This window comes from Westerdykella ornata, assembly GCF_010094085.1.
Source record: "Westerdykella ornata strain CBS 379.55 unplaced genomic scaffold EI97scaffold_5, whole genome shotgun sequence".
NCBI lineage: Eukaryota > Fungi > Ascomycota > Dothideomycetes > Pleosporales > Sporormiaceae > Westerdykella > Westerdykella ornata.
In genome coordinates this window covers 378,605-398,044 of record NW_022986855.1, presented here as the reverse complement: position 1 = coordinate 398,044, position 19,440 = coordinate 378,605, and the positions used below count along the sequence as shown (strand labels likewise).

The 19,440-nt window shown below is 50.7% G+C and overlaps 9 protein-coding genes across 9 annotated transcripts; 3 read left to right on the top strand and 6 right to left on the bottom strand.

Annotated features, from left to right (window-relative positions):
• Window positions 1-115: 115 nt before the first annotated feature.
• EI97DRAFT_431496 (U6 snRNA-associated Sm-like protein LSm2) lies at window positions 116-1,055 on the top strand. The gene is made up of 3 exons (XM_033797951.1): window positions 116-196; window positions 384-531; window positions 624-1,055. Exons 1-3 carry the CDS (start codon window positions 183-185, stop codon window positions 756-758), a joined length of 297 nt encoding a protein of 98 aa, XP_033655770.1. The 5' UTR covers window positions 116-182; the 3' UTR covers window positions 759-1,055.
• Window positions 637-1,609, top strand: EI97DRAFT_248538 (uncharacterized protein). The gene has a single exon (XM_033794118.1). The coding sequence runs from the start codon at window positions 779-781 to the stop codon at window positions 1,409-1,411; it is 633 nt and encodes a 210-aa protein (XP_033655769.1). The 5' UTR covers window positions 637-778; the 3' UTR covers window positions 1,412-1,609.
• A 761-nt stretch (window positions 1,610-2,370) lies between these two features.
• EI97DRAFT_414568 (uncharacterized protein) lies at window positions 2,371-5,678 on the bottom strand. Its single transcript, XM_033796831.1, has 3 exons — window positions 5,276-5,678; window positions 3,682-5,213; window positions 2,371-3,628 (listed from the first exon to the last, which is right to left on the bottom strand). Exons 1-3 carry the CDS (start codon window positions 5,352-5,354, stop codon window positions 2,408-2,410), a joined length of 2,832 nt encoding a protein of 943 aa, XP_033655768.1. The 5' UTR covers window positions 5,355-5,678; the 3' UTR covers window positions 2,371-2,407.
• Window positions 5,679-6,070: 392 nt separating this feature from the next.
• EI97DRAFT_499725 (uncharacterized protein) lies at window positions 6,071-7,607 on the top strand (the record flags this gene model as incomplete). Its single annotated transcript, XM_033802623.1, has 2 exons — window positions 6,071-6,482; window positions 6,532-7,607. Coding segments are annotated over 2 exons (1,058 nt in total), but the record flags the coding sequence as incomplete, so codon positions are not given.
• A 381-nt stretch (window positions 7,608-7,988) lies between these two features.
• EI97DRAFT_440735 (uncharacterized protein) lies at window positions 7,989-8,783 on the bottom strand (the record flags this gene model as incomplete). Its single annotated transcript, XM_033799658.1, has 2 exons — window positions 7,989-8,562; window positions 8,749-8,783. 2 exons carry the CDS (start codon window positions 8,781-8,783, stop codon window positions 7,989-7,991), a joined length of 609 nt encoding a protein of 202 aa, XP_033655766.1.
• A 706-nt stretch (window positions 8,784-9,489) lies between these two features.
• Window positions 9,490-9,951, bottom strand: EI97DRAFT_486268 (uncharacterized protein; the record flags this gene model as incomplete). Its single annotated transcript, XM_033802158.1, has 1 exon — window positions 9,490-9,951. One exon carries the CDS (start codon window positions 9,949-9,951, stop codon window positions 9,490-9,492), a length of 462 nt encoding a protein of 153 aa, XP_033655765.1.
• Window positions 9,952-10,766: 815 nt separating this feature from the next.
• On the bottom strand, window positions 10,767-12,906 carry EI97DRAFT_456658 (HET-domain-containing protein; the record flags this gene model as incomplete). Its single annotated transcript, XM_033800748.1, has 3 exons — window positions 10,767-12,328; window positions 12,374-12,793; window positions 12,849-12,906. The coding sequence occupies 3 exons, from the start codon at window positions 12,904-12,906 to the stop codon at window positions 10,767-10,769; spliced, it is 2,040 nt and encodes a 679-aa protein (XP_033655764.1).
• Window positions 12,907-13,622: 716 nt separating this feature from the next.
• On the bottom strand, window positions 13,623-15,283 carry EI97DRAFT_431491 (uncharacterized protein). The gene is made up of 2 exons (XM_033797950.1): window positions 15,097-15,283; window positions 13,623-15,047 (listed from the first exon to the last, which is right to left on the bottom strand). The coding sequence occupies exon 2, from the start codon at window positions 14,953-14,955 to the stop codon at window positions 13,771-13,773; it is 1,185 nt and encodes a 394-aa protein (XP_033655763.1). The 5' UTR covers window positions 14,956-15,047; window positions 15,097-15,283; the 3' UTR covers window positions 13,623-13,770.
• Window positions 15,284-15,340: 57 nt separating this feature from the next.
• On the bottom strand, window positions 15,341-18,273 carry EI97DRAFT_431490 (DNA cross-link repair protein pso2/snm1). The gene has a single exon (XM_033797949.1). It carries the CDS (start codon window positions 18,207-18,209, stop codon window positions 15,486-15,488), a length of 2,724 nt encoding a protein of 907 aa, XP_033655762.1. The 5' UTR covers window positions 18,210-18,273; the 3' UTR covers window positions 15,341-15,485.
• Window positions 18,274-19,440: the final 1,167 nt, after the last annotated feature.

The window sequence follows — 19,440 nt, the reverse complement described above, 5'->3', positions numbered from 1 at the left end:
TGATGTTTACTTATATGCGTCATGCACGTGACATTCTCTGTTCCTCGGATAATCCTCGGCTTTATCCCACGCCTTCATCAGAGCTTCCGACCCACTTGCTCGTCTAGGCTGGGCTACCTCAACGACATCCGTTCTTGGAGCTGGTTCCTCTACCTCGTCTCGAGTTGGGGATTTGTCTCACGATGCTATTCTTCAGGTACGTCGAATCCCCCCCTCTCCCCTCTCGCTCTCGACCTCGAACCCGCGGAACCATTGCCCGCGCAACCTCAATCCAATTGCGCTTGCATCGCACACCTCTCTTAACGCGCACAAACCCCAACCCTACAATCAGAAACATACCAGAAACAACAATCGCTAATATTCCGGCTTCTTTCCACGCACAGCTTCTTCAAAACGCTCGTCAACCACGAAATCACCGTCGAGCTCAAGAACGAAATCTGCATCCGCGGCACGCTCAAGAGCGTCGACCAGTTCCTGAACATCAAGCTGGATAATGCCGAGACGACGGATGGGGCGCGGTGGCCGCATTTGGTATGCTGTTTTACGCTCGTTGTTGCTGGATTGCCGAGGCTCTTGTTGTTGGATGAGCCGCAGACAGTGGAGTGAGGGCTAACGGACCATAGTGCTCCACGCGCGACATGTTCATCCGCGGCTCCGTAGTGCGCTACGTACACCTCCCCGCCGGAATGGTCGATATCGATTTATTGGAGGATGCGACGAGGAAGGAGGCTGCGGCTGCGAAGGAGAAGGCAAAGTGAGCTGGTGAGGAGGAAATAACATGACAAAATTGGATTGCAAAGAGGGCTATATGCCCGTATATGCGCACGCCCGTACGATATTGAAAACTTCGCGATTGAGGAGGAGGAATGAAGGCTGGCTCGCGTGGCGGGGAATGTCCGAGGCTTGCATACAAGAGGAAGGGGAGATGGGGAGATGGGATTATATATACCCCATGCTATATCATTATATTCTGGTTTCCTATCACCATGGTCTTCTGGTCTCGTGTTTGCGCTGGGTGGGGATGCGTGATTTGGTTCGGATGCTAAGTTTCGCGCTGTGCAGCTTTTCCTCGTCGAATCGATTGGTGAGTTGCATTGCTTCCTTGTGCATAACCTTCCGTCTTCGCAATGCCAGGTGGGGAGCTGTGGTAAGCAGTTTCAGATCTTCGTTGTCCGCCAGCTCCACCGCTTATTCGAACGTCTCAATATTATCTATTTCCCTGCCCTTTAATGCTTTGTATATCCCACCCACTTCCCACCTATATTCCCAATCTGATGCGCCACCCCTTCGCGACCCCTTTTCCGCCCTCCGACGTCCATGCCAATATGACCACACCATCCAATCATCCCTACAAGGTCCCTCCATTTCCGTCACGCGCCATTACCGCACATATATGCATTCCCTACCTTAAACACCGCATACGAAAAGCGCTGCAAAACGATTATAATGGTAATCTACGACCGTAAGGGTGAGAATGGCAGGCTGATTGGGGATCGTGGAGAGGGATTAGAGGGCGCTTAAGAAAATGTTGGTTCATTGTCGGGGTTTGGCTTTCTGGGGGAGCGAGGGTGGCGGGTTGGGGTAGGGTAGAGGAGGAGGGGAGGAAGCGGGAAGGAAAGTAGGGGATGGTGACGGAAGAGAAAACAGGTACAAGAGGAAAGGGAAGAGGCCGGGATTTAGAAAAACGAGTCGAGCGACTCCGAGGGCCAGAATGAGAGGCACGCACACACTATTGGCGCTTTGAGACGTGGAGAAGCAAAACGGGGGGGGGGGGGGGGGGAATGTGCGGCCACTGCAGTGTGACAAGGGGATTTGTACCTCTTTAAAAGCGCGTCTATAGTTTGTAGTTAGTGTATGTATATTTGTGGACGATGATGGTCCAATTTAGGAGCATTGGCTTGTGTTTGGCCATGGACGCTGCTGCAGCGGCTTGTGGGTTGAGGGACGCGGGTTCGCTGCGGGCTTCTCACTTGCACGGTCGCCAGGGCCTTCCTCACTGTCAGGGAGAGGCGTTTTTCTTCGGTTTCAAGTTCCTCACGTTCCTGCTCCCGAGGGTTTTTGGGAGATGTTTCTTTTGGTTCAGATGCGGGTATTGATGCATGGGTCGAAGAAAGGTTCTTCAGACGGAAGGCGTTGGGAAGGCGCTGGAAAGGCGAAAGGAGGAGAGGAGGACAATGTGCTACACAGAAATGGTTGAGGCAGGGAAGCCGAGGAGATAGGGAGGTCGGAGCAGGAGTCGAAGCGATGGCGAAAGGGAGAGGGAGTGTCCGAGGACGATTGCGTCATCTAATTCATCGGTAGGTTTATTGCGATGATTCGGCTACTCTGTGGAACCCCCTAGAAATGAACGCCAAAGTGAATAATTTTGATACAACGGGCGTTTTATTAATCTGGCCCAAGGTGACGTTCAGTCCGCCAAACCTTGTAGTGTCCTAGCTAACTCTTCACGATCAATGCTAAGGTTCAAGATAAGGCCCGAAGAGAAAGCCACAGCTGCTTCGTCACCTCTTTCCCTCCAACCTATAACGTATTGATTTGGCAGTCTGATAATTCGGGTTCTTCCATACCATAGCCAATTGTCTCCACACCAAAGTTCTTCTAACGAACTTGGACCCGGACTTGGTGCATACCTCGTCACATCCTCAATTGAGATAGGACCAATGTTGGTCATGAGAAACCGTCCGCTTTTATGGTACGCCATTTGCCTGACAAATCTCGGTGTTTTGATTTCCAGGAAGGATTGGAAACCAAGGAAATTGCTGAGCGTTCCTCCAAAGAACCTTGAGAATTTCAACGCCTCAGTTACATTCCACAGCTTCACGCTCCAGACGTTGAACCCATCCGCGCCGCTCGACGCCAGCTCCTTTCCGTCAGGCGAGAAGACTATAGCTGAGACCTCTCTCTGGTGCCCTATAAGCGTTTTCTGTAGATAGCCTCTCGTGGCATCCCACAGCTTAATCGTCTGGTCATCAGAGCATGACGCGATCAACTTGCCATCAGGCGAGAACGCTATCGCCGTAACCTTGTCTGAGTGACCTGACAGAGTCTTCTGTAAACCACCTGTTCTCGCATCCCACAGCTTGACAGTCTCATCCCATGAGCTTGACGCTATCTGCTCACCGTTTGGCGAAAAGTCGATAGCAGTAATGCACTTCGTGTGGTCAGCTAGCGTCTCTTGTAGATCCGCCGTCATCCCATCCCACAACTTGATCGTGCCATTCAGGGAGCCCGATGCCAACGGCGTGCCGGTTGGAGAGAAAACGACAGACGTAACAGGGGCTTGGTGAGGTGCTAGCATTTTTTGTACACTGTCTGTCATTATGTGCCACAGATGGATGGCACCTCGTATCCCGCCTGCCGCGATCCGCTTGCCGTCCGGCGAGAGGTCCATGGCGAACCACACCGGGGTACCAGTATGTTCCGCCGAGGAGGACCAAGTTCCTTCCACTTGGGGTTTATTTCTCAGCCACCTTGGAAGTTTGTCCAGGTTGCATTCCTTTATTATGCTTCTCCGCGGGCTGAAGATTATTGCAGAGCTGTAGATCTGTAACGGCCATAGTTCTATTGTATCGTAGTGTCGTGCAAGAAAACGTATAGCATCTCCCACCAGCCTCTTCAAAGGACCGTCCTGTTTCAGAACCGTCAGTTGGCTGAAGGGTAAGATAACATCGAGCTACCTACCCGTGATCCTTCGAGAATAATGATCAGCGCGTTGTTAGCGTGCCCTAACTGACCCAGGAGGCTTAGGCATTCAAGCCATTCTAGTAGTTTGGTACGTAGGAACACCGTAATCTTATCGTGTCCATCAAAAAGACTGCGTGCCAGCATTCCTCCTCCAGCATCCCCGAGGTGTTTCGCCCAGAACGTGGCGGCATAGTCTAAGCTTTCCAAGATTGAATCCGTTTTCTCCTCTTGAATGTCGCTTATTAACGTGCAATCTGATTTGGGTCGCCGAAGACCGAGGATATTAACCTGAAGATGCTCAAATAGATAATCCAGACAGTTTGAGGCAATCTCGCCGTGTCCGTAGTTTCCGTAGGAGTCCAGAGCAGAGTGTGCTTCCTCTTTCAGGTAGTCTTGAGCCGACTGATGGATGAACTCGATGCTCCTTCCTCGTTTCCTAACAAAGGACGCACATCGGTCGACTAAGTCCTCAACAGTGGCTTCCTCGGAAGACCAGCCTGTTACACTACTCACTTCCTCCTCTCTCAGTGGTCGATGGACCAACAACATCACCTTCAACAGTCTCATACATCCCGCAACAACAGCTGGCTGTCCGCTACGGAGCTCGGCAAATATCCGACGATAAAAGGGGGTCAGCCCAGGCGGTAACTCGTCAATGACGTCTAAGACATTGGCCTTGCTAACCTCCTCGAGCCTCTTGCATACCAAGCTGACCCACAAGAATGTCTCGGCAGCCTTCTCCGTAAGCTTAGTCTCCAGTTCCTGGCGCAAAACTAGTCCGTACTTGTGGCGACGATCGAGTTCATACACTCGCGCACCGATGTATCGTTTTACAGCGTGAGCAACGTGTTCCGAGTTCAGATCTAAGCTGACCATGACCTGGTCCGATCCAGAGAGTAACTCTTGTTCGGCACTGTCTAATGGCCGGCTTGTCACTAGCCATTTGATGTTCGGAGCGAGCCCGGTTCGGACAATGAGCCTCAGAAATTCAGCCAGAGTCTGATCTCGGCACTCATCGAGAGCATCCACTACTACCGATATTCTGCGGCTTCTGCAGCAATCTAACATCTCCAAAAAGACGGCCCAGAGCGCTCGCCATGAGGTGAGATTCTCCTTGAACTGCCCTTTCGCCGCGTCCCAACGGCGGCGCAGTGGCTCCATGAGCTCCTTCTCTTGTTTCCCCAAACACATAATGAGTCCTTTTAGGATACCATCGATGGTATTAAGCTCATATTCGGTATTCTGGCAGAAAAAGTAGGCCAGTATCGGAGGGGGTTCGCGAACTCTGGAAAGCGTCTCGATAAGACCGATCGTCATCATCGTCTTGCCTTTGCCAGCGCCGCCCTTGATCCAAAGTAGAGAGACAGTGCTGTCGTTCTGCCATCGCAAATATTGTGGGTCATACATGATCCAGTTGATTGACTCATACCGTAGCTTGTCTTTCTCTTTCAACCTTGTCATTACCTCCAGCGTGTTAGGACAACGTAAAGCGTTGAGACAAGCACGGTCAAGCTCGTCGACGGTGTACGCTGAGTTCGTCGTTTAGCAGCTCCAGTCGGAGTTTTTAAGGTTCGATTGAGGGAGTACATACTAGTGTTCAGGCTAACATTGTTGATCTGTGTGGACCCTGCTTCTGCGACATTACTGTCGATGTGGACAGTGACACTCATTTTGCTAACCACCTTCTGTGCCCTGCTCGCACAACCTAACGGTCACCGGGGATTCATGGATGGGGTTGCGAAGAGAACGGTTGGCGTAAACCCCTACCCTAGGGTATATTTTGACCCCCGGGCCCCGCCAAGTGTACTTATTGTGATAGAGTGTTAGATGGAGACGGTGTGCATGAGAGTAGGCGTTATTTTTACAAGCGGAGGAGCACTGTTAGTACACCTTCTCCCTGTTTTGAGGTTGTTCTTCGAGGGTTTGGCGCACTCTAAATCCTTATGCTCTTGACTGAAAACTGGTGATCATGAATGGAGCGCCTAAGGTGTCGGCGGAGAAGGCGGCGAGCAGATCCATATTTTCTGCTCATTTGCTCACTTGAACTGAGACTGGTACGCGCATATGCATGCAGCTCTGCCGACAACACAGGCAGACCAATGAGAGGCTGCACCTCGTCCGCGACAAGGGACGCGCCGGACTCTGATACGAGTGATAACCAGCACCATGAATTTTATTGGACCGAGTCAGCTATTCCTGCTGCTCCTCTGTTCAAGGTCGGTTACACCACTTGAGAGCTGAGAAGAGGCATTTTCTGACTTATCACAGCTTGCCATTTACCGCTGCGGGCCAAGTGCATATCGACAGACTGTCTTAAATTCGGATGAGGGGTACGCTACCCCCGTAGCAGCTTCATCTGGTGAGTTGCCTCCCTACTGTACGATTAGTATGGCTGAGCCGGCGTCTGCCATTATAACCCTCATTGTGTTTGCCTATAACGCAAGCAAATCACTATACGAAGCGGTAGATAGTTTCCAAAGCCAACGGCAGACGATTAAAGATGTTCTTTCCGACCTAGGCGCTCTCACCACGGTGCTCGAAACCATTCGGGCAAAGGCAGAATCCTCGCAAGAAGCTGGATCGCTTGAGGTTCTCAGGAAACCCCTGGACTGCTGCGCCAAAACCTGTCAAGAAATGCACGAAATGCTCAATGAGTGTACAAAACACTCAAAGGATGGGCAGACCAGTGTGCGACTCTGGCTCAAGATGCGCTGGCACGAGAAAAGTTTCGATGTGATGAAGAATCGGCTGTCCAGTTATAAATCAACTCTCGTTATCGCCTTTCAGGTTATCAACATGTAGGCATATTTTGGACTTTGTCACATTCAAGGAAGCTGACGTTCCTAGTCAGGATCACTCCGTCACCCAGAGTTCCTTAGATGACTTGAAAAACCTGATTAGTGGTACCCGTGAGGACCTGGAAGACCAGCTGGAGGAAGTACAAAGAGACATCGAAGATGCAGCAATATCGGTGCGGGAAGTCCTTCAAGACGAACAGGCTCGCTTGCAAAGTATTCTGGCCAGTGTCGAAAAAGCGCAGGAAGTGTTGAATACAACTCAGCCTAAGCTCGTTATAGAGAGCAACAAAGCTGGCGATGGGAGCCGCGCAATATTCGGGACTGACACCTCTCAACCACACTTTGAGTTGAAAGTGGCAAACAATGAGGCCGGAGTAGGTGCTGTGATGAGCGCTGGCGTTCACAGTCCTGAGACCCTCCAAGCACTCTTGCAACAATCTCAAACACCGGACCTCGCGCTCGCGCTCCAGGCTTTGCAGACCCAGTCGTCCCACACCGCCAACGAGGCTTTGCAAAATGTTTTGAACAAGATGGCGGCTGACCGGAACCAAACTCTTCCCGATGCACCCCGAAGAAATCTGTTGGTTAACGCAGAAGATTCCGACTTCATAGAAGGAATGCAGTTTGCCCAACGGACTGGTTCAAGGCGTGGTAATGCTCGTGCGGATGATAAGGTGTTCGCACGGCCAAAATGAAATTTTACGTGTCTACATTTTCATGGGCATTATCCTAGGGGGGAAAATTGACTGCTGCGTCCCCAATTAGATCCTGATCGACATAGTGTTATCGATGTCTCCGCTGTCGTTAAACAAACTTGGTCGGGATATTGACAATATTGCAACTAAGTGGTTTACAGCTAATCGCGTTCGCATTATTTCCCCTGGCGCAAAGCTCTCCTATATACGCACCTTGCCTGTGATTTCTTCCAGCCGTGCCTTTTAAATGTTCCCGGTGGACAAGTAAATCAATACCGTTCGCGCCTTTACTGGATATCAGATAATAAATACCACACCGCGCATCTTCAGAACTTAGCTCTAACGGCCTTCCTGCAGTACAGGCAATGCGAAGCACGCACAGGTAGCCATTAAGCAGTTAAAAGGGCCCAACCTAAGGAACAGATTATCCCTGTTTTAGTATGCCATATTGGCGGCTATAATGCAGCGTTTTGCTTCACTGAGATGCACAAGGATGATTACCCCTTTGATCATGCAACCTCACTTGTGTGGTATTGTGTCTATTGTTTCTACCTGATATCTCCGCATGAGATATGAGATAAAGAGTGCAATGGGAACATGTGCAAACCCGCTAGGCCTGTATATGTCGCATTTGACATACACGCAGCGATATATACCATACCTGACACACCCTCTGCCGACTGTTTCGTATTCATATTCTGACTCCAAATTAGGAGCTACTCCCCAACTCTGCAATTGGTGGGCAGCTTTTCCTTTGCATCATTCGTGGCAGACCACTGCGATCTCACGTCCATGGTAGTGGTGACATTGCTTATAGCAAGACAACGCCTCGACCTTGACCAACCACATCCACGACATCGAACTGATCTACGCGCATGTCAGAGATTTCCTTGTAGGCCATATCCTCGTTCAGAGGGAGCTGGGGTCCTAGTATCAATGCGTTTATGGCGCGTTCGACTTCCAGGTCGATCTTTACCAGCCGTCGTGCCTCCCAGAAGATCATGAGCTGCAAGAGCAATATCATGCAGAGGGAAGCTATCAAACAGAGGGAAGCAATCATGCCTTCTGAACCGATAGGATAAGTGGTACTTGGTTCGACTAGGACGGCGATAAGCGTGCAGATAGCGTTATACCACGTCCCCGTCACGAAGAGCGTGGTAGCAGTGAGGCTGGCGAGGAACGCGTAATCACTGGCGAGGACGTATTCTTCCACTTCAGGACATATACGGTTGATTAGACGGTCCACAATCCTCAATATTGAATCCATTGCTATTGGAGTTGCACGAAGAAGTTGGGCAAGTTGGTTGACGGATCCGGTGTGGAATCGCTGATGGTGTGAAAGGAAGGGGGTTTTCCGGTCAGCGCGTGTACGACTCATTGTCAATCTAGTGGCGGCTAAGTGTATGTACAATGTGCTAGGAGCGAGTGCCGCTCTTTGCAAACAAAGCATTAAGCTTCTTTATTCATTGTGTAGACTCACCATGAAGTAGACAGGCGCCGCTCCTGTTCACCGTCTTTGCCTTTGTCGCATTGGTCAGCCCCATTTCCGTTAACTGGTCCAGAGGACTCACCTTGGGCAGTAAAAGAGATTCAGGCCGCCATCCATTATTGTTACTTCTTTGTTAATCGCCAGCTCTCCTTGGAGTTCGGCTGCTACCTCAAGCTCTGGTTTCGAAAACTACGGCCCGGACCCCAATTTTACTGAAATGAGTAATCCGGTTTCGGTGACTGCTAAATCATATGCTAGTAAATGAAGAATACATATACCTTGCGAGTTGGAGAATATGGTAGGGCTATAATGCTTCAGAACATCATCACTCCGGAGTCTTGGTTTTATGGTTGTAGCGTGGGATCGCAAGGGCAGAACACAAGGGTTCGTAGGCGAGGCGAATGGTGAGAATGATGTCCTTGGTCAACGATCCATGAAAGGAGCTGACGTACATATTACCGTCTTTGTTGTCTATGTTAAGTGAGCATGAGGATGTTCAAGCATACAGAACAACGGAAAAGCCTGCGCTCTCAGAGGTCCCCACTTCTAAATGTTTCTCGAACCCTTGCATCCCCGACGCCACACATCGCGCCCGTTCCTATCAGTGGAATAAACACAGAACTTCGTCCATTCATTATTATTTTTTTCAATGGAGTTCGTATAAAGACCGGAGCCACAAACATTCTTCGGCGAGTGAAGTGAGTTGAGTCTCAGAAGTAGGATTATCTTCGACCTAATGATTGTGATTGACCCTGTATACCTATCAGTAATGGCGTTATTCGTAGCGAGAGTAAGAAACTGACCATATACAATGACACGAGCCCTAAATCATTGTGGCGGCACCAGACTGGGACGGAGATTCGCCGCTCATATCGCCAACGCAAGAAACAGTAGTGCTCCTCCTGCTCACTTGGCTCTGGGTATGTCCATCCTCTTCACGCCCTTCGTTGTGACCGGAACCTGTCTCCTTCATCTTCTGCGTTATTTCGAGCCGAATCATCCGAATGTAATGCCATAGGTAAAATGCGCTGAGAACTGAGAACACTAAGAAGAAATATGCAACCGCAGATAATCCCACAATCACAGACTCAATGTCGTGATATACATTGCAGTCATTGAGGACGCCTTTGTGGATGTAGTATATGCCGATGGCCAGGATAACGGTAGTGATTGTGCTGCAAGCCGCCACGATGCGTAAGGAGTCTTCTATGAGCTCGAGTGATGACTTTGGTATTGGGATGGAACCTTCGCTCTTATCTCGCCGGTGGGGGCATTGGCCAGGCATCATGGCGGGAACGCGTAGTGAGCTGCTCAGTGAACGTAATTGCTTTATTGGGGATTTGAAACCTGGTGCTGGGTTTAGTTCAAGTGAAGTTGCCGGAGTAGTGATATTGAGAATGGGGGATTTAAGAATGAGCAATAATCCGGAGAGGTGGACTGGTCCTCTAAATCAAGCGGCCAACTGCCATTTGAAATGGTGCAGGTAAACAATCAACACTTTCCGATTGGCAGTTGGAGGAAGCCGCTTGAGGGCACCTTCCCAAAAACTTTTTCTTACGCGCAAGTGATTTAAAAAACGGCCGTCAGAAATCAAGGCGGCGAGGACTCAAGTTTCGAATTCAGCGAGGCAACGAGACGCGACTCATTATATTGTCATGAATGATGCCGTTTCCTTCCCCACTATCGCAACCATGAAAGCGCTGTGTCCATAGCATAGCAGAAGAAACTGAAGCCCTCAGAAAATTGTTCGCGCACAAGTTTACACGCTGAATATTCCATCTATCTGGTTAAAGTTTGCAATGTGCCCTGGAGAGCTGGTGCGATATAGAGGCATAGCTGCCGCGCTGTTACGTAAAGTTGAAGCAAAAAGGGAATACCATTCAACCGCGTTATAGAGGCTACGTAGGCTGACAGAAAGCCGGCGCGTCTGCCAGGCTTCTATGTGAATGGCCAGGATTACTCTGATTTTCATGCTTTCTGTGTCAACATGGTAAGGTTAATATATCAGGAGATGTAATGGACCAGCGGAATTGCCCATTCCAGTTAAAAGCAGAAACTTGACCTGCTTGCAAACCGACCGTCTCATTGCTTACCAATGCGCTACACAATGGTCACAACTGTTTCCCGTGCTTCTGCGCTCTTTTGATAGTTCTCAATGTTGGGCAGAGTATCCGATTCGAACCGGTGGTCATGGGTTTCCTTGCCCGTTGGTTTTGAACCATAGAGGGGATCCCGTGAGAGCTTGGAGCGCCATCCCTCCACCTTCTGTATGTCTCTGCCCGGTCTCGATTTGGCCCCACACAAGTACCCATACCAGCTGCATGAATCCCATTCAGCGTAGCCCACACGCTTATATTCGCCTTCGACTCTCCCCGTGGGGACGAGACCAATCGTATACACGGTTAGAGGATCATCTTCCTTATGCGTAGTCACTAGCTTGCCCTCTTCGGTACCCGAGTTTTGCTGCGCAATAGCTATGAAAGTTATCTCGGTCTGCGGATCGAGAACCTGGTCCGGCCTCCACAAACCACGGGCTAGTCGCCATTCCGAAGACTGGAGAATGTTCTTCGAATCCTTAGGTCTTGTCGGAGAAAATATGAAATAGTTCGTTGGTGAAAAAGATCTGTCGCGGAAAGTGAAGAGTCGTGTTTCGCCAGTATGTTTTCCGAAAGCCATGGATGGATATGCTTTCTCCGCCTCTCTAATGGCATATGGATAGATCGAGTTGACATATCCGGTACGCACATGTCCGCGAATGCGAACACTGCCTGTCTGGCTATCGGGCGTTCCGGTCACGGAGACGTCTTGTATTTCGCAAATCCGGTGAACGTAGAGGATGGTCGGGGCTGGGTAGACGACTGGCACCGTCACCGAGGCCCATGACCAACTGGGGGCTACCTCATTTTTATGGCGCACCCCAGGATTGTTCCTGTTCTCAAAATCAAAGGCGTCCTCCGTAGTGGCAGTGTATTGCTTTGTGTGTGGTATACTCCACAAAAGTCCTGCCCATAGCTGATGCTCCCACAAACCAGCTACGTACTGATATCTTGTCTTTCGGACTAGAGCTTGCGCAATACCGTGAAGGGCTACCAGTCTATCCGAAGGCTGAGTCATGCCCCTGTGTGTATAGTCCATGATGGTATAGCACCAAGCGTAGTGCTGGTAGCGCTGCGAGAAGTCGGGGTCGTCCTGATCAGGTTTATTGAAGAAATCCTCGTCGTCCATGACACCTGAGCGGATAAGTTTCTGGTGGCCAATGTGTCGCGACATGCCACCCAGTGGTGAGCGTTCCGATCCGTGCATGGAAAGGCACTCCCATCTGATTTGGGGCCCATCAAATATCAGCATCCTTGGAGACAGGAGCTGCTCTTGGAGGACCCAGGATCTGCCATATAGCGGTGGTTCTCTTCCGAGAGGCGCCTCTACACGCCCGTAAGAGCTGAATTGGATCCTTGCATTTTTTGTGCCGTCGGACTGGTTGACTCCTGCCGTAGGGATTTCGACAAAGAAGGGGAATTGGACGATTCCATCGCGTTTCTCAAAGCACCCAATATCTCCTCCGGGAGCATGGGCAGCAGCAATGGTAAAAGTAGCGTATCGATACACGTCACACATGGTAGCAGCTTGTTCCAGCCAATCTTCCTTGCTGTCTTGAATGATACCTGCGAACATGAGCACAGTTTTACAGTTGTCCGAGTTCAACTTACATAATGAGTCAATCCACAAATAGCGGTACCCGAGCGTGCGCGTTGTATGCACTGCTTCCTTGAATGTCTTTGAAAGCAGGCTCGGATCAATATGTTTTAGGTGCTCTTCATAGTTGTTCTGAAGTGTTCGTATGATCTGAACCGGACCCCAGCAGTGAGAAAGAGCTACAAATCGACGGTCAGGGTTGTCGCCTTGAAGCTCCTTCGAGGTCTCCACCAGTCTGATCTCATTGTCATTGTTCCCAACATAGACAACTCTGGTTGGCACGAATCGCTTTTCTGCAGGCTCTGTGCCACGGCAATTCTCGTGCGTGGCCAAACACCGTTGTAACCAGAATGATGCAAGTTCCAGCGCCGCAGGCGACCCGGTATGACTATTGTCCAAGGACATCGTCTGTTCCAGGGTCGCTGAGAAATCACCTAAAGTCCTTCAGCTCGATGATTTTCGCCGGATCGAAGTAAAACACTGCCTTACCGTCGGTGAGGAGCCCAGCACAAACTGCCAGCGTCCGCTTCGGGATCCGTGGCGCCATTTCGCCGGCTTCATCGCCTGCGGCTTTGAACGTTGCTGTAAGCACTGGGTGCGATCCTTGACTTGGGTCGATCTCTAAAATGATATCTAGGCGCTCGTCGTCATCCCCAAGAAAACGCTCTTTCTCTCCCTTGGAGGGAGCGGAAAGGGTTAAGCGGCATATTATGCAGCCCAGATGGGAAGCCGCCTTCAGTTCCCTTATGCTAGAATGGAGCACTGTTTCATAGCGGCTCCAGCGCACGTCATCGCACGATGAGATGGTTTCATGAATGTCAGCCTTTGAGATCGCTGTTTCCCAGAACTGCTTGCATTTGTCGCAAAACATCCTCAAGGTGAAGTCAAAAAGTGGAGGTAGATCTTTGGGGAGTAACAAACAAGCAGCTTATAAGTTTGGACGAGCCAAGAATGGGGCCAAAAGCACAGCCTGTCAGGAAACTTGGGATAGAAGCCGTCAGGTGATTCTGCCTAAGCTGTTGTAAGGCTGGTCATGTCAACGGTTCGGCAAATTTCCCTGCTGACGTTAGCGTCAGAGATGAAGTCGGCCTATATGGCTTTAAAATGCGAACAGCGTAAACCCCATGGAGCGACTTCTGGTTGTTCGGCGCAGACATGACCTTGGGAGGTGGAAGCTACACCGCGCCGCTGATCAACTCCGAAGTCAACATCTGGACGTCAAGTGCTAGTTGTTATAAGCGATTGCCTCGAAGCGCAAAGATGTTGTTTGTCTGTTGAAATCTGTTTTGGTTCAAGTTGCTGCCTTTCACCGTACCCGATGTAGATACACTGGTATGGCCTGAAGTATACTCATTGCAGTTCTTTTAAATTTTTGCCGTGTTGCATTATCAGTTGATGCCGTCGTTGAAGCTTATTCGACGCCCTTTCCCTTCAGCTTCAACTCCTCCGGGTCAAAATCCACCTCTCCCTTTCGTCCAGCGCTTCTTTCACCAGTCAGAACCTCCCTAAATAGCTTGTCAAGTCTCCTCATCGCCTCCTCCCCAATCTGATAGTGCACTACCAACCTTCCGCCTCTTGTTCTCACGCCATATTTCTCACCAATCTCAATAAACTGGTCGAGGTCGATACCGTGTGCCTCGATATCAAGCCACACCATATTCGTATCAACAGGATACGCCATCTTGCCTCCCAAATCCGTCCACATCTTCGCAATCGCCTTCGCATTAGCATGCGACTGTGCCAACTTGCCGCCCAGGAAAGTTTCCTCGACAGCGACACGAGCCGGAGCTGCCACGACACCAGCCTGCCGAAGCCCACCACCAATCGACTTTCTTATCCAGCGGCAACGCTTGATGAACGCGCTTGAGCCGACAACAATGCTCCCAATGGGCGCACCGAGACCCTTACTGAAGCACAAGCTAACGCTGTCCATCTCGGCGCAGAATTCCTTCAACGTGCCTGCACCCGCAGCGACGGCTTCCCATAACCGTGCGCCATCCATGTGCAATATGATCCCGTGGGAGCGTGCCCATGCAGCTATTCTTCGGACTTCTGAAAGAGGCATAATGGTCCCGTTTAATGTGTTTTCCAGCTCAATGACCTTTGTCGGACATGCGTGCACGTCATCGGAAATGACGGCATGCTCCTTGATTTCCTCCAGAGTCATATACCTTCCATTCTTCGCGTCGATGGGTTGCACGAGCGCTTGACTCAGTGTCGCAACGCCGCCTGCCTCGTAGTTCATTATATGACATCTCCTATCGCACACTATAGCCTGCGGAGGAGCTGTGAGGTGTGCCCGCAGCGCAACCTGATTTCCCATTGTTCCCGACAGCACTAGCAGCGCGTCTTCCTTTCCTGTAAGATCGGCGATGAAGCGTTCGAGGGATTGCGTAGTCGGGTCTTCCATGAATACATCGTCAAGGAGTGTACATTGCTGTATCGCAGCAAGCATGGACGCTGTTGGTGTTGTGGTGACATCGGAACGGAAGTCAAATGCGGCAGGGTTGGTTTCTGAACCCCAAGCATTGCCATTGATGGTCGCCGGAGCGGTCGGTTTCGTGCCATTCGCAGTGTATGCCGAAAACTCGGACATGTTGAGGCGTGCAGAGGTGTGAATATGCGTCAATGGGACTGGGAGTGCAGCCAGACGTGATATACCTGGGCGACAAGCAAAAGAACGTAAAGCTAGATGCTGGTGAGGACGATTGGGGACTTCAGATGTCGGGTCACGTACTGGATAAACGAGCGAGTGAAGGGATACAAGTGGGAGGCATGAGGCACGGTGTGCGGTGGATATGGGATGAAAGACAGTACAAGTGGGGGTCTGGGTGGTTTGTTCGGATTAGCTTCGGTGCTAACTAGGATGGGAAATTCATCAGGAACGTCGTTCTTTGTACGAACTGCAGTTCATACGAACTCCGACAATCTGCATACTGGGTGCATAAGGGCAATGACCGGAGCGAATGGATGGTCGAGGTTTTGAATTGTGGATGTCTATTGGATGGAACATCTGGGTATCTTTGACAAACGCCGTGAAAGTACCAGGAATGGAATGCTACAATAGCGTGTCCTATCAAAGCTGATGAAAGGCGCCCAAGTGATTCGTCTGGCAACAAAGGCCATCTACCAGCTACTCCCATCCTCCCAAAGGCGGAATAGCCCATTCTTCTTCTTTTCCAGGGCCCACTTATCGCACCAAGCCTTCATCCTCTCCCTAGCTTTAGCATTTCCCACATTGACCGTCGGGATGATTTTGTCGATCCTCAAAGCACAGCAAAACATTGTGAGCTCGCGGAAACTGCTATGCTCACTGTAAGGAACACCGAAGCAACTGGCCCGACTTGTACTGCCTCTTTGTGGTGTCAAGTCTCGCATTGTGAATTGGGTTTTCCAGTTTTTCGAGTGTAGCACTGTTTGCACGGATGGATTCTCCGTGAACCGACTATTTGGTGGGCGGTAATTCCAACCTGACGGCCTGAAGCCGACGGCTCTTGAGAAGTGATCACGGTAGTCGCGCAGATAGTCGTCAAGTGTTTCTGCGCGGATTTCGAAGAGCGGCGTCATGTGCACTTGCGCGTCCCTCGGATCTGTTGTTAAAAGGGCGTTCAGTTCGGGGTCCTCCAGTGCTAGGCAAATCTTTTGCTTGTTTGGAGGGGCATAAATCTTGCTTTTCAAGGCTTTTGCAATACCAACGCACATGCGCTCTTTTCCGATGCTGTAAGTGCCGACAATCACTAGCAACCGGCCGCTGTCTTTAGGACCATCCTGTCCGTTGATCGCCATGGCATCGGGATCCGCTCCTGCCAGTTGCTCTCGTTCCCTTTGGATAAAGTTGACCATGCCTTGGCCAGCACGCTCCCTCTTCATCTTTTCCCAACCATCGTTCTCGTCCGCTGTAGCAGTATTCAAACTTACACACATGTCGGCGCAAGCTTGTATAACTTGTTCTTGCGGCGGAAAAGCATATTTGGGGTTCAGATACGTTGTGTCAAGGTAACAGACATCGAGCTTCTGTTGCCTCGTTTTCCCACTTACCGTATCCAGCACGTCAGGACGTAGAAGAGGATGCTCCACATGTGCCTTGCATGCTCGGAAATCTCCACAATGTAGAACTCGTTGCAACCTGGGGTTTTGAACTTTTCCCACTTCCTTCTCGAAGAGAAATAACGAGCTCCCAGGACAATGGTTAGCGGGTATCATTGTAACGAAAACTCCCTCAGTATTTGGCACTTCCGTCTTCTGCTCAAACTCAAGATCGACCACCCACTTGGGATCTACCCGGAGTTGTTGCCGCACCAGGTTTCCCGTAACTTTGCTGCAATATATCGGGCCGTGGGACCAGGACGATGTCAGTCCAATGTAATGATCACTATGGAAATGGCTGAGAAAGTAGGCATTTTGCCCCTTAACAGCACCATAGCGAAAGGCGTCCACGCAGATATAGAAGCCGGGCAGAATCTTATAGAAAGGGCAAGTCCGTTGATAGGATGGCTTCCCCCTCGCCGTGCGTTCGGCGACTGCTGCCGTGGCCCATGCGGAGTCCTCGGCATTATTCGCCATCAGTTTTGAGAAAGCTGACTTGTCGGCTTCATTGAATTCCCCAAGTTGAAATGGATTCGCCTGCCCTTCGCGCGCGGGGCGCGGTGTCGGTCTGAAAATGTTTCTGCCATTGCTCCAGGGTTTTGACGTAGCCTCGGCGGAATTGGTTGAATCTGATGCTGCTATAGAGTTCCCATCTAAGCATGCATTCACGTGCACCAGCCTTTGCTGTTCGCCAAGTGCGTCCAGAGGAGCGTTGCAAATTGGACAGCTCGGTACCTCTTCAGTGGGAAGCTCCGTAGCCAACTCATTGCCATTTTCGGTTCCAGGAAACATGAAAGGCACTTCCAGGTCCATGAACTCTTCGGGCACACCTTCCTCAGCCATTTCAAGCCGTCTTTGTTCCTCCATCCAATGTCGTTCCTCGTTCTCCTCTCCTTCTTGAAAATCATCGTCATCGACACCCTCATAATCGTCCAAGTTGTTCTCTTCCTCTGGCACAGAAGTATCTTCGGTCTTCAAAGATGGCGGAGCGTGAAACGAGCGGGGCGGTTCCCGGACCGTCGTCTCAGTAGAGTTGGCCATGGTCGACTTCAAAGGTGAAAGATTAGAATTCCGTGACCTAACAGACGGTGGTTGGCACCTTTCTATACCTCTTTCGGTGTTCGAGACGACATCCTCAGTCTCTGAGTCGGAGTCATCTATAAATGGTCCGGTTTTCTTCACTTCCTTCAGATGGATCGCTGGCGTAGTGGACCCAGGACGGTAGCTTTCTTGTGGGGGTGGTGGACTGCACTCCTCCGGTAATGCTTCCTCGGTAACCCTCCGTCGCTTGAAACTACCACCGTACTCGTTGTAACGCCTATCGTCCGACCCGGCGCCCACCCCGTCCGCTTCTATCACATCCAGGCTGTCAGCCCACCCAATATCCGGCTCCTCAGCATCCGGTTCAGCCAAACCGGCATTTGTGCCCCTTTCCTGCAAGAATATCCTGTTGTTCTGCTCCTCCGCCTTCTTGAAGAATGCCATGATATTCCCGTTGGGAGCGGCTTTCGGCTTAGCCTTGGTGCCGCCATTCACTGACTTTTTGCCCCAACTTGAAGGCACCAAGGTCGTTTGGGTCTGCCGTGCCTGTGAAGAGGTCCTTCGGGGCTTCGGAGTAGCCATTGTCCGCGAGTTTTGGGCAGGCATCGCCGTAGCAATGTTTATCGTGGAGTTGAAGCGGGGTGGCGAGGGAGGGCGACCGACTGACGGAGGCAGTTGGCTTGTCGGAGGTAGAGTACGATTTTCTCGAGGATTTCGAAACATGGACAGTTTCCCTCACATGTCTACAGCAGGCGTTGGTAGAGAATGATAGAAAAGACGGCGCAGGTGCGGAACGTTGGTTGTGAACTCATTGGGGGACGCCAAATGACACGAAAACACGTGACACCGGCCCGTCTTAAATCCGATACATTCATCCCTTCCGTGCCCAGAGAGGGTATAGTGCGGGTCCTTGTATTGCGTAGGCCTTATGTCCCAGCAGCGTATACTTGTAGGTACCAGCTCGTCACCTAGCCTTTCGTATCAGCGTTCTGCATACCTGCGTTGCTGATTCTCGTCGTCTTGAAAGTTGCGGTAATGCTCCTTCACAGTGGACGGCCAACTACTCGGCTGCGCGCTGTATGAATACCTAGGTAGCCAAATCCGCTAGGGAGAGACACAGCGCTTTTCCTTCACTAACTACATTTCGATATTTCTGCATTGATATCAGACTCAGAAACCTGACAATGCGACATTCAATGGTCGGCGGCTTTGCTGTTCTATCTTCGATCAGTGTTAGGAAATTTGTCAACCGTCTGATTCTCCTATCCTTCGGAGTACACCTCTTCGGAAACCCCAGAACTGCGCAGCTACAGGGCCAGTGAGATCCTTGAGATAGTCACTTCCAGCATTGGCTCCGCTATGCGCCTGAAATCCTGCAAACGCAGGCGACCTCCAGCGCCTCATACGCACAGTGGCTTCTTCTTGGAGTTTACTGGCCTTCCTTGTTCGAAAAGAGAACGCCTGGTTTTGGAATGTGGATGACGATTAGACTGTGATGGAAAGGAAATATTGCTATATATACCCCAATAAGGTAACACGGAACGAACGCACGGATGCCACGGCGCTTCTGGCCCCTACATGGTGCAGATTGACAGCCTTATGCGGAGCCGCATGTTGGGAAAAGGCTCACGCTCTCCCCACTTCCACTGCTTCGCCTTCTTCCTCTGTTTACCATCCAAACTTCTGTTTGTACGATAATTTACCTTGCCGATTTTGGTGCTGTACGATTTCCGTTGTCAACCCCTTTAGGAAGCGATACAGCCCTCGAGTCGATTGGGGGCTTAAAAGAGCTTCGGAGGATGGGCGCAAATGGCGCTCTAGATTCAACAAGGCCGTCCTACACCAGCCTCAGATCTATCAATCCGTCGTCAGACGAAGAGTCTGGGAATTGGCTGTGCAATGATGGTACGGACTACTACTCTTGCGAACCTTGCAATTGGCACAACATTTGCAT